The 13,194-nt window shown below is 51.6% G+C and overlaps 2 protein-coding genes across 2 annotated transcripts; one reads left to right on the top strand and one right to left on the bottom strand.

The window, feature by feature from the left end:
• Positions 1-5,018: 5,018 nt before the first annotated feature.
• On the top strand, positions 5,019-7,250 carry B0H65DRAFT_567678 (uncharacterized protein; the record flags this gene model as incomplete). The annotated part of the gene is made up of 6 exons (XM_062830373.1): positions 5,019-5,052; positions 5,206-5,294; positions 5,390-5,458; positions 5,545-5,579; positions 6,356-6,429; positions 6,500-7,250. The coding sequence occupies 6 exons, from the start codon at positions 5,019-5,021 to the stop codon at positions 6,829-6,831; spliced, it is 633 nt and encodes a 210-aa protein (XP_062684160.1). The 3' UTR covers positions 6,832-7,250.
• A 2,301-nt stretch (positions 7,251-9,551) lies between these two features.
• Positions 9,552-12,737, bottom strand: B0H65DRAFT_101342 (armadillo-type protein). Its single transcript, XM_062820441.1, has 3 exons — positions 12,486-12,737; positions 9,762-12,392; positions 9,552-9,697 (listed from the first exon to the last, which is right to left on the bottom strand). Exons 1-3 carry the CDS (start codon positions 12,585-12,587, stop codon positions 9,596-9,598), a joined length of 2,835 nt encoding a protein of 944 aa, XP_062684161.1. The 5' UTR covers positions 12,588-12,737; the 3' UTR covers positions 9,552-9,595.
• Positions 12,738-13,194: the final 457 nt, after the last annotated feature.

A 13,194-nucleotide genomic window follows, 5' to 3' on the forward strand; every position in this document is an offset into this window, starting at 1 on the left:
TTCCATGTTGATGATCGGTACTCCTCCGCGCCGTCCTCCGTGGGAAAGACTCCTCCTACACGGCAGCACCGCCGCAGCGCTACACATGCGTACCTAGGCGAGACAGAGAATAGTACGTAAGGTACCTCCCGGCTTCCTCCCCTGAGTGTCCGATCGGTCTCCCTTAACGGTGCAAATGTGTCATTTTAGCGCGCCCCATAAATACCGATAGTACTTGTTGAGTGGTTGGCGGCTTGGTGATATTGAGGTATCTGTATGATCGAAAAGGTATCCTGCAGGCAATGGGAGCCATCGATTGGCTAGAATACGGCTCCCCCACAAAATGACACGTTTGCACCGTTAAAGGGATAACAGACCGCTGGAGTTCTGAGCCGCTGGGTTTTGAAACCTCAGCGGTCCAGCGCTGAAAGTCTCCAAAATCGTCTTGGCAGAGGTACTTTTTAACTCGGCGGTCCGAAACGCTTGACTTGCTCCATTCCTTATTCCACCAACGAGCTGCTAACCTACTTTGGCAACCCAAAGAGGTTAAGCGCCTCACTCAAACCGCTGGGAGGTTTGACCGCTGAGCCCAGCGGTCTGTTACCGATCGGGCCCGGAGTTTCGGCGCAACGAACGGAACGGATACAGTACGGGTTGTCAAAGTCTCGGGCACTCTGTCAGTTTGGGTGTGTACTATCGCAAACCCCGGCCTCCCTGTAACGGACCATTCGGAATCGGCTGTGCCATGATTCGAAATTCTCTCGCGGAGCCGCCCGTTGCCCGTGAGCCTCCCGAGGTCAGACATTCCGCTACGGGACAGTACGGGATCAGACACGGCCGTGAAAACTCCACTGCTTTGCTCTCGGCTCTCCATTTTTCAAGCGAAAAAAAACATTCGCCTCTGCTTTTCTCCGTCTTGGACCGTTGTGGTGAGCCGCAGATATCCATGCATCACAGGCATGGATCGAGCGATGGAGCCTCAACTCGACAGTCCACCGTTGGCGGGCAGTGGAGGCCAGTGAAGAGGCAGCATGGACAAAAAAACATGCCAATTGTTTCGAGGGTACGTACAGAGTCGCAACTGATACTCGCGACGGACCATACCCAGTTGAAGAAACTTAAGCGAATCCGAATCGTGACCCACGGCACCACTAAAAAGGAGATTTTTATCGACCCCATCACCACCGGCCGGACACGATTGTCTGCATGGTCGATAGCTTGACTACAAGCGACAGATGGTGGTGGATGGGATGGATGGACGATGGGTCGAACATGATCTTTTGTGATGAGTACCTCTAAGTTTGAGTTTTGCCCTCACCCCATGGTTATCGTGCCCGAAGGAGACGGATAATGATGCAAAATTTGCTAACCCTTGTCTATAGCTTTTGGTTGAGAAACTAACAATTGGAGCGCGGGGGGATCTGGTTGGATGAAACAATCGTTTCTCGTGTCCATTTTTGGATACTTGCCTGCCGTCTCAAGCCCCTGCGACTCCTTTCTTCTTCTTACCTCCTGACTGGCCTTTCTATTTGAGCTTGGCGGCCGGGGCGCGATGCATCGTCATTGCCGTGAGGCTCGTTTTGCTAGATCTGGGGGACGCTAACGACAACGACGACAATGCTGCCATTAGTGCACAGGTCCCCTTCTTTTTCACTCACCAGTCCACCAGTGAGGTTTTCTATAGCGAGCAAGCTCGCCATGTGACATATGTCACTACACATGCATGCCATGGAGTGGCTTACATTGACATGCGCTATAAGCACAGATCTCAGTGTCTCTGTCCTCGACTCTTGGACTTGTTTTGTCTGGGTCGAGAAGTGGTAGGCCTGGGTTCGGTTGCGATGAAGCTCATCTCGCTCCCGGCAAAAGGTCATGGACAGGTGGTGTGCAGGTGTGCTAGCCTCCTCGTCCACGCCGTCGACGCCATCCACGCCCGTCCCACGTTCACCCATGGGTTTGTCCTAGGGTTTGTCCCCTGAAGTTTTCCGCTTGACTGCTTTGGGCGTAGTCGGTTTCTATTCTTAAAATTAACCTTCTTTGCCCTTCTTGGTTTGCTCCACTTGGCTGCTGCCACATCCGACCGAGAAGCAGCCGGCTCAGCCACTCAGAGGTGAGGAACCAGAAAACACACTGCTAACGCTAAAGCCACTTACCATCAACCTCTAAAAATGTTAGGCCGTCTTACAAGCTTCCCAGTCTCACTCCCGTCATCAGATGACTTCCCCAGATTCTCTCTGCCAACAAACACAGATTCGCAATCTCGAATGCAGTGCGCAAAAGCCTCAATTCCTTATTTCCGAGCACCAACGGAACAAGAAGTTTGTGGTCTCCTTTTTCGAATGACCCATCGACCGCTTTAGGGTTAGCAGGCCGCAATAGTCAAGAGCTCCGATACAACGTTCCACTCATCATGCCCGCGACTTCCGCCAACAAACCTCCTTTCATCATCATTGTTTGACTATCCAGACCGTTTTGGCTGACCATACACGCCATATTTTGCGCTTTTGGCCATTCAAGTTCCATTTCCACCATCCATTTCATACGTCAGGCTTTCCAACCTTTTCCATTCTCATCGACACTTGCCCACCAGATGCACCCCACGGCAAAGCTCAACTTGTCCTGTCGTGTGTCGTTGGACAAGTGTCAGCAAGGTCAACGGACTGCACCTTTCGTTCCTGAGTTCCTACTCCGGAAATCGTATATCCTGGATGCCCGGGGGCGGTGAGCCATTCGCACAGCTGTTGTGCAGGTGATCGCTTCGGTCCCTACTCCCACCCTACAATATCGGTTCTGATACCATTCACGGTGTTCACCGTACCCCGGTACCTTGCCGCCAATCCTTGAGAGATGCGAGTGTGCAAAGTTTGTTGTCGGGATGAACCGCCTTCAACAACTCCACGTGCGCGCGGATCTCGCGGCTATCCTCACGAATTACTGCAACAGGCCGAGGGCAAACCCTCAAAAGAGCCGGCAAATCCTACACTGTCTCCTGCGCCTCAATCTCTACCGTGTGCTGTTGGCCAGGAACTAATTATAGTCACATCCCGATCAGGGAACCCTTGGAGCAGTCATCTCCCGCTTGCCATTGGCATCGTGGCTGGGTTGAGCCACTCAGCCACCAGAATCGTGATATGTGAGGTGACAACTACATTGCTGTGATCACCATCCTTTCCTATCTGGGCTCCGAGATTGTCATTATTCGAAAGATCACGGGGAACATCATAGCATCCTCATCCGACTGAGCATGCATCAATGCCAGGCACAGCATTATAGACGGTAGGTATACTGTCGCCTCAACCACTTCCGTCCTTCTAGGCCATGCCGCTGATAAATACACAGCATGTTAGCCTCACAGAACGAAGCTGCACGGGTATTATGTGCATTACACGTACATCACAGCCATGCGTTTGTGAAACCTCAAAGCGCGGTGAGAGACGGGACGAGACCATCGAGAAGGCCAGCTCAAGTCACACGGGGGCTGCCTCCTTCACCATGCATTTCCACACCCGACACAATGGGTATCTCTCATGCCTGGAGTATTTCCCGATCCTTCGGCACCTACCCATCACTGTCGAGTGACTGTTCAGGGCAGGCACAGGACCGATGAAATACCCCGATGTCTGTTCCCGTTGCCTTGTTATTTGCTCCTGGGATGAGTGGCTGGGTTTTGCATCAAACATGGTGCGTTTACCAGAGAAGAGCATCACAGCAGTATCTTGGTGGACACTGAGATTTCCTTCTCTGGGTCGAACAGACGCTATGTCTTGAGGATTCACTGCTTCCTCTCCTCGTCTGATAATATGTCCTAAGAAGGAATATTGTTCGAGGCCAATAGATCCGGTGACGTTTGCCCTGCGTGGTTCCCTGCCGGCTTATTCAAGAGCTTGCCTGGGTCACATGCGGATTGCCTCATGCCATGAGCTCCCGTACCGTCGGGGTAGGCACTTCCCAACCTCGAGCAAACAATCAGCAATTTGTGTGCAAGAACTCAGGTTGCAGCCAGCAAACAAGGGAATTCTGGTACCTGGCTCGACAACGAGGCAAGGCTGACAGTCAGCAAAGATATGTAATCATTTATGGAAGGGTAAAATAGAGAAAAAAAGCGTCTGAAAAAGGAGACAAGTGTTGACAAGACGGCCCGAAAGAGGCAAACGTGTACAGCACCAACAACGAATCCGGCCTCCAACACCTTCCTTTCTCTCGGCAGTGCCAATCTGTTGGGTCAGCACAAGCTTCGTCTGCTTCCTTCCTATCCTTTGTGTTTTGTCGACAAGTCATTTCTGTATTCCCTCATCCCAGTCGCACTGCCGTCACGCTCAAAAGCTTTTCATCTTCTTGTCACACTGTTTCCCCACGGAATACCACTGCGGCTGTAGAGTGACTCTCAACTGCTGGCCGGCGAGAGCTTCCCTTCTGACTGAAAATTTCATTAATCGGCAGATCGAGTTATCTCGCGCGAGACTCCTTGTAATGGGGCCGATTAACTGCTATGGACCATCTCGGATATCTGATAGCCGAGAGTTCGATCTACTGGTCGATAAACGATTCACTTGACTCCATTCGATCGCGATGAGCCTTTGGAAATCCTTGGTCTCTATCTCCATGCCCAATCTCCCTTGCCTCATGTCCATAGTATTTTCCCCATCACGCATTTTTCACTTGCCATTTTCAACCATCGAAGAGGCTATGACATGGCCCGATATAGCATAGTGTATCCGCCTGCCTCAACTCCAATTCTTCGCTCCACCAAAACTCGCTCCCCACACTGCAACTTCTCGTATTCCGTTGCACTAAAGCAAAGACTAAAAAGTAACCCATCAAGGTTCCATAGGTCCATCGGTGGTGGTCCATTCCATGGTGCTCGGGCGGCTATCCTTATCACGCTAATGACAAAAAAGGTGGAAGCATTTCGTCCGGGCCACCACCACCCAAAACTGCCAGCTTTTTTGTCATCGACGTGCCTATTCAAGCGCCTCGCAGGGAATCACTACATGGAAGGGTAACAGGCACTACCTAGTCACTCAACAACCACTGGACAGATGGTCGTAGTTTACGCCCTCCTTCCTGCCTCACGTAAGTAGTAACAGGGACAGGGACATGGCTTCCATCTTGAGAGCCACAGCGGTGGTTAAGACCAGACCAGCATTGACGCTCAGAAGAAGACAAAAAAAAAAAAAAAAAAAAAAAAAAAAAAGGTTACCCGGCTACAACAGTCGCAGCTCGCAGCTCCAGGTCCCTCATCCTCACCCCCGGTCCTTGTCCTAGTCCTTGTCCATGTCGCCTACGGCGCCGGGTGCGACGGTACTACTGCTGCGGTAAGTGTACGCTCCGGCCCGAGGAGAGCCCAGCCAACAGGGTCAAGTTGCGAAAGTCTCATGTTCCACTGTACAACTGTACAACCCTTACTCAGACTCAGACCTTGGTCTGTGTTCTTGCCTGGTCTACACCTGGCTGCTTCAGGGAACGCAAGTTCGGTTCGGTTGGTTGAGTGGAAAAAAAGGTTTGAGTTGAGCTGGTTTCAACCGAGGTTAGGTAGGGACAAATCGCAGACCTGGTCGTTGCTAGGTCGGGACCATGCCGGGACTGTTTAGGTCGAGCAAGTGAGTGGGTGAGTGAGTGGGTGATGTGATGAGGTTCCCACCAAACGTACAATCGTCGTGATGTAAGTCCCGTTTCATTAGGCCAGTGGCCCGATGATGATGAGTTGTACGTACATACATACACTCGAATGGACTGGAGCGAGTGGCCAAGTGGCATGGGGGGGAGCTGCTTGACTTGGGAACTTGAAGCCGAATGGAGAGAGACGAGGAGATTAGGTCAGTAGGTAGGTAGGCCATGTGTTCGATTATACCTAAGGTTCTTTTTTCCTGTTGTACTACGTGTGTTACAAGAACAATTAGAGGCTTTAGAATGCGGCGTGCGCATGATCGGGGGGAGTGTCTCCTTGCATCTGGGTAGGAAATATACATACCGAAAATCCGCCAGTGGACCAAGTCGAGAAGCCGGATGAGGAACAAAAAAACATACAGTACACAGCTGAAGCCTTCCAGTTCATACCCATCACCATCAATCTCCACGGTGAAACCATCACCGGACCAGACCAAACCATCCACCTGCTTCCAGAACAGAAAAGAACTCGACGACCTGAAACCAGGCTGATGTTTCGCTCCTTCCTCTCCAATTAACATTAACCCTCCCCCGAGTCTGAGTCTTAGCCTGAGCCTGAGACTACCAAGACGGGTCCTTACCTCCATTCACCACCGCCATTGACCAACCAACCGCATTGACCCTCTCGGGCTCTCACAAGCAAGCCCCCTCCTCCTACCTATCTGCACCTTATGCAGGCAGGCAACATAACTTAATTTTACCACTAAAGAAGGGGCCAAGGGGGGGCCAAGAAACTCACATGTGACCGCTTCGAAGCGCGAGTCTCAGCCGGGGAGGCGGAAAGTAAGTCGTGTAGTGTAGCACGAGAAGAGAGAGGGACACGTTTGTTGTCACACATTTCACCGACACTCAGAGTTCAGAAGACCTGATCAGACTGGCGAGACTGGGGACAAAAGTCAGGTCCAGGTCCAGGTCCATAAGTTCAGGTCAGGAAGAAAGAAGAGAAGCAGAAATCAGAAACTGTGGGAATGGATGGAATTTGTCTTGGCTGTAAAGATGAACGGATTAGGAGGTTTGTTCCGAAACGAATCAACTTGCAAGTTTTACAAACCAACAATGAATCCCGACCGGCCGGCCGGCCGGCACGGTCCCGAGTTCGAGCTCAGAGTTTTCAATTCTTTCCCCGTCGGCGAGGATGCCTACGACATCGGCATCGGCATGGACTTTCGGGCCGTTGGTAGTTAGTTGCCTTGCTGCTGGTATGGTACCCAGCTGCCCGGTCTGGTGAAAAATATATTACCGTCTCTCTGTCCGTCCATTCATTCATTGAACAAGATAGCATGGACAAGCACGGACAAACAACGGGACAAGGACAAGCAAGCAACAAGCACTGCCACTTGAATGCCCTGGCTCATCTGGGAACTGGGAACTGGGAGTGGAAGGCGGACAACAACAGACAATGGAATACCGCGTGGTTGGTTGTTGGGTCACAGACTCCAGATTCCAGACTCCAGACTCCGTACGTACGTACATCAGGCACATACTATACCATTCATACAAGCGTAAGGGGATAGATTAAAATCCCGGGCTGGTGGTTGGGTAGTCCGGGGATAACAAACTTCCATGGGGTAAGCCGGTGAGAGCTGCTATGATTAGCACACACGCAAAGCGCAGAAAGGGTGGAGATCAAGAATCAAGACAGCAAGGTAAGGGAAAGAGATGGAAACAGAAATAAGCTTCTGACACGTGAGAACCATGCATTTGGGCATCTCTCATTCCATTAGCAGGCAGGACACGTGTGTTAGTGGTATGTTGCCCCCCTTTCACGGTGCCATCGCGATGAGGCTGTGCTGTGTTGAAGGGATATCTGAATCGCAACTGATGATTTGCTATGTGCATAGGTAGGTAGATACCGTACCTTAGCTTAACGTCGTTGGGAATCGCATTCACATCTTTGAATAGCGTAGTATGTAAATCAAATAGGTGAAGATGACATACATGCATTGCACTAATCACCGTTCGATTCGCTGGTTCTTTCCACATTTGAGATCTAACTAGTCCCTTCATCCATTCCTCATTCTCCATTCACCCAATCTCGGTCGTCCCTTCCCTCCTTCCTTGAATACACATTTTTTGACGTGGTGACGTGCTGGCGTACTGGCTGGAGTCCAGGTTGGGGGCGGGCAGGACCGAAGAACCAACAGACCGTAACCGTAACCGCAACCGTGACCGTGACCGTGACAGTCACAAAAAGAACACTCGAAAGTATTCACACAAAGCAACGCCACAATCAAGCCCAAAAGCCGGTGGTTGAACTAGCAGTATCTACTGTGTAATAGCATTCACCCATGCGATACAACGTTGCCGTCGTGCTTCTTTTTTCTCGTGGCGGGCTCCTGTACAGTACTGTGTTGGTGTTGGTGTTGCCGCCAACCTGACTGAGCCAACCGCAGCATTGATGTTACACAAGACCATAACCGCGGGACAGATGCATCCTTTCTCGTCTTACCAACTGCTTCTCCTCAAGGCAAGTCAGGGTCAAAATTCGCACGAACCTTCCGAGACCGGAAGATGTTGGTTCTTTAGAAGAAAGAAGATTAAAAAAGTATCGAAAGGTCAAAGAAGAAAGACGAATGAAACCCAATGTACCTAACGTCATCTTTGGTCGTCACGTACCACACGCGCAGCAACGAGAAGCATAAATCTGATGCCTCACCTACCAATCCTGCGTCTCTTGTATGGAGCAGCGGCCCGTTGTTGCCGCTCGTCAAGGGTCAAGTAGGTAAGTGAGATGTCATGTGCTTCAACATGAGCAGGCAGCTGGATCAGAGCAAAGCCTGACAGCAGAGTTTCGGATCGGTAAGTGGCGTAGGCTTGAATACCTGGGAAGAAGGATAAAGAGTGATGGCCTATAGAAAACGCGCGAAGAGCACGAGAGAACAGGTGAAGTATGGCTGATGTAAGAAAATGTCACTATATCTACCTCATGGAACTCGTTTTATCCAAGCGACAAATGTGCCTGACAACCAGAATCAGTCTCACCAAGTACCTCTCTTACTGTGACCGCTGTTCACCCTTGAGCTGCTTCGAAAAATGAACTCTCTCTTCTTGCCATTTTGGCTTGCCCAAAACTTCCCATATCCATAGCTGTCTACCTAATCTAACTAAGCTACCTATCTAAATAAAGTGAACATCACCACCCATAACACATATCCCTCCTCCCATAGCATTCTCGATATACCTGCCACGGTCCTTTCCTATCCCTGCTTTTGTGGTGCCGTATCGTACCCTAAATATAGGCTGATGTTGAATAGTTTTGCTCACATCTCTTGAGGCCCCAGGTCCTTAACGACGCTTCCTTCTTGCCTCCACCATCCTGCTGAGTCGGCTTGTAGCTTTTGTTTTTCGATCCAAACGAAAATTCAGTGTTGTGTCCCATCAACAAAGCCAGGTTGTATTTTTTTTGTTCATATCATTGCCCTTGACGTGCACCTTGTCTTCAGCTCTCCTTCAAACACCACTCCGACTGGAGACTCAACTTCACCACGCACATCTCAGGTTTGTACTGTGCCTCAAGCACTCATCGAGTAGAGCACCGCACCGAACATGATTTGTGTGTGTCGACGGCCTCTCGCACTTCACAGGCCACTTCCTCACCAGCTCAACAGCCCAAAGGATCAATTATTGTCCGCACTTATGCCATCCTGCTCGTTGGTTGACATCACCCAGAATCAGAGCAAGCTTCGCCCTAGGAGTTTACGCAGACCGCTAATGGCGTATATCTGCGTGGAAAACACGACACTGTTCAGGGCGTTCAATCATATCGCATCATTTTGCGTGGCGTGGTCCTTGCATGTAAGCGTTATGATTCAGGGAGGAAAGATTGTTCGAGGAAGGGGACCATGGATATATTTGCAGTAACGACCAAACAGTGGACAGATCTTCGAAGTAGGTATAGTGTGCGTACAGGCTTCGTTGAGATGCGGTGGCTCAAGTGATCAGCTCAAGCTCAGAGAGCGAAGAGCCTCTGGAGCAGCTCGAGGTCCTTGGCTTCCATTTGCATGAGGAAGTTGGCGAATCCCGGAATGATTTGTTTATAGACATTGATAATCTGCGTGAAGAAACCACCAAGTTAGAATAGATCAGGTCATGGAAATTCTCGGGTTGATACTTACGTTCTGGAAGGCTTCATGCAACTCTGACAAAACGGGCTTCTGCAGGCTGAGTTCCTGATAGTTGGCAATTGTGCTAAAGTAGTGCAGTAAAACGCTCTCCATAGCCTGGGGGTTGCGAGTAACCATCTCAGTGAAGCCACGGAGTGCTGTGGCCTTCTCTTCAGAAGGATCAACATCATCCATTGTGTCGAGGAACTCCTCAGCAAAATTGCCAAGGTGTGGGGCCACAAGTTCGGCGTTGTCAAGTCCTAACCTACCCAAGGCAATGGCGGCGTTTTCGCTGACACCTCCGGGTACCCTGGGGTTGGAGAGGATGTCAACACATCGTTGAAGGAGCTGGGGCACGAATGGCGCCATTCCTGCCTTGTACTGAAGAGCAATCTCGCCGACACTCCAGCAGGCGTTGTTGACAACGCTGAAGCTGTTGTCGACCTCCTCATCCAGGATAGTGTCCATGTCCAAGCGCTTGATAACGACCGGCATAATGTTGGGCAGGAATGGCTTGAGTTGTTCGAAGACGTACTTGGCACAGTCACCGAGAAGAGCGTATGCCGATTGCTGAACCGCATCAGATTGATCCCCCATGCACAGAGCCATCAGCTCGAAGAAGGTTGGCTGGGCGTTGGCAACAAGCTTGGAAGCCTTGTCGTTGTCCAGGGCTTGGATGATGGCACTCAGAAGATCGAGGCTGGTGACCAGGAAATCCTCATCAGGTTGATCAAGGTCAGTGTTGGTCTTGGCCTTCATGGCCTGCTCCAGGTTTTGGTGGATAATTCTGATACACCTGGCGAAGATAGGCTCGGCGTAAGGGGTGAAGGCATCGCCAAGGGCCATGGCAACGTAGGAAAGGCACTCGAGCAAGGGGAAAAGCTCCCGAGACTCATCGCCCACCTTCTGCCATCTGTCGAGCAGGACTGGCATCAACTGGTTGCTAAGTTCAGGCCTAGCCAGGACGGGGCCGATGTGCTCAGCCAGCGTCTGAACGCAGTCGTAGAGAACCCACATATTTTTATCCTTGTACTTGCCGAAGCATCGGATGTATTGCTGGATGATGGGTCCGCAGTAAGGCTCGAGCGCCTTGCCTGCCTTCTCTTCTAGGTTCGCCATGGCGGAGGCACCAGCTTCCTGGACGTTCTTGTTCTTGTCAAGCATCTTCTTGAGAATTCCGTCCATCATAGGCAGGAAGTATCTCTCCTTTTCTGCCGGATCCGTAAGGCCAACCGCCCACGCAGAGTATCGGCCAAGGGTCCAGCAGGTAATCTGGCGAACCACCGGCTCCTCGTCGTCGAGGAGACTGACAAGATAAGGCACCAATTCTGGAAGGTGGGGAACGACCACGTCCATGCAGCCATCAGCAACAGCACCAAGAGCGAGAACAGCCGCTTCTCTGTAGGACCAGTCCGCGTGCTTGAGGTTGCTCTGCAAATATGGTAGGATAGAGGTGAAGACTGGTCCGCCAAAATCGCGAGCAAATACATCAAGTGCCGCCGCCGAGCACTTGCGGAGAGTCCACTTCTCATCGGGGTTCTCATCTCCCTCGGACTCGCTATCATCGATTTCGCCATCTTCCAGGTCGCCGTCGTCTTCCTCCATGCTTGCAACCTTCTCGAAAGCGTTTCCGTTCTTCGCCATGTCAGCCGCGGTATTACCATTGGCAGCACGGGTCAGCTTCTTCTTGGCGAACTGTGGCTTGATGTCCTCCTCCCTATCTTCTTCGTGCTCATCGTCCGAAGCACCTCCAAGTATGGCAATATCCTCGGGACTGTAGACCATGCACTCCAAAAGTACGGGGATGATGTCTGTGATGTACGGTTCCAGGGCCTGCCACAGGTTGTCGTGCTCTCCGACAGTCAGCCAGAACTCGGCAGCCTCAGTGGCAAGATCCTCGTCGTCGCCCTTTTGTTGAGCGATGATGTACTTGGCCAGGCCTTCGATATGTGGCAGAAGCTTGTCCGGACGGGTTTCCACCAGGTTCACAAAAGCACGACAGACCTGTTTCCGTACATCGATTGAGGGGTCTTCAGCCAGAGCAAAGAGGTGCTGTAGAAGGTCATCTATCGAGTTCAGCATGGCCTGCGACTTCCTAGGGGTGAACACATTGATGGCTGTGAGAGCATGGGCGCGGACTTTGGGCACCGTGCTCCTGGTCGCCTGAATGAGCTTGGGAAGGAGAAAGTTGATAGGCCTTTGGCCGTTGTGTTCCCTTTCCAGCATCTTCGCATTGTCTTCGCAGATCTTTGCCATGGCAGCCATAGCTCCCTCCTGCGCCTCGGGCGTTACCTGGCCAGACTCATTGGTCAACGTCTTGAGCAACTCCGGCAGAAACTCGGGCCAGCCGTAGATTCCTCCCTTGTTGATCAGCTCAGTCGCAAGAGTGCCTGCATGACTGCGGATCTGTGAGTTCTTGTCCTGGAGCCCCAAGGGGACGGCCATTTTGACGAGAGCCAAGCTCTGTTCTGGAATCTTGTCATAGTTGTTCTTGATGTTGTTCTTCAGCATCAGAGCGGCGGCACAGCGCACAAGATGCCAGTCCGCAGCGGTCGCTGGAAAAACCTGGGGTGGTTCCGAGCTCGAGATAATGAGGGCCAAGTAGTTGTTGATATCGGGCGACGCTTTCGCTTGGTTAAGCATCTGGTTGATAAATACAGGTCAGAATCTCTGTCCTGTGGCAATACTCAAGCAAAGCCCGGGGTAGCTAGGTGGTGCCGAGGGGCATCAACTCACGATTTCAGCCTGCTTCTGGGCGGCCTTGTTGAAGGCGCTCAGGGAGTCCTTCAGACATTGTGCCAGAGTCTTCAGGTTCTCTCCACTCGGTTGCCAAGCCATGGTGATAGTTGGGGTTAGAGTGACACAGGCGCGTGACGTCGGCGATGTGTTTGCGTGGTGGCGGCGGCGGTTGGTGGGTTCTCAAACTTCGATATCTCGTAGCTGACGAGAACTAGAACGATGGTTTTTGGCCGATACCGGTGAACTGCTGAAGAGTCGAGCGCAAGATCGGGAGGCGCAAAAAAGGGTAGGCGACTCGAATGGACCCTTTGTCAATGCAAGTTGTGTAAGAGGCGCCGGGTCACCACAGCGCAGCCTTTAAGCCAGAGGTTCTCTTGAGAGTTCGTTTAGTTGGAGCTGGTCATGGGTAGTCGCATCTGGCAGGCCAACGAGTAGCAAGAGCAGCAGACAAGAATCGGCAGTTTGTCTTCGGGAAGGCAGCAGGGTGTTGTTTCGAGATGGAAGAGATATCCAGGAGCAATTGCCAGACATGCAGTGGGAGGTCGGCGGCGATGAATGGTAGTCGTGGGTGGGCGGCGGGCAAGGTTCGAGCAGGGCAATGTTTAATGTGGGGTGCAAGTGGGCCTTGGCTGGCCTCTATTTTTTGCTGTGCCGTTAAGTTTCTGTTGAAGACAAGTGCCCGGGCCCTGCACATCTGCACTCGCAC

The sequence above is a fragment of the Neurospora tetraspora genome (assembly GCF_033439725.1).
Source record: "Neurospora tetraspora strain CBS 560.94 chromosome Unknown B0H65scaffold_2, whole genome shotgun sequence".
NCBI classification, from domain to species: domain Eukaryota; kingdom Fungi; phylum Ascomycota; class Sordariomycetes; order Sordariales; family Sordariaceae; genus Neurospora; species Neurospora tetraspora.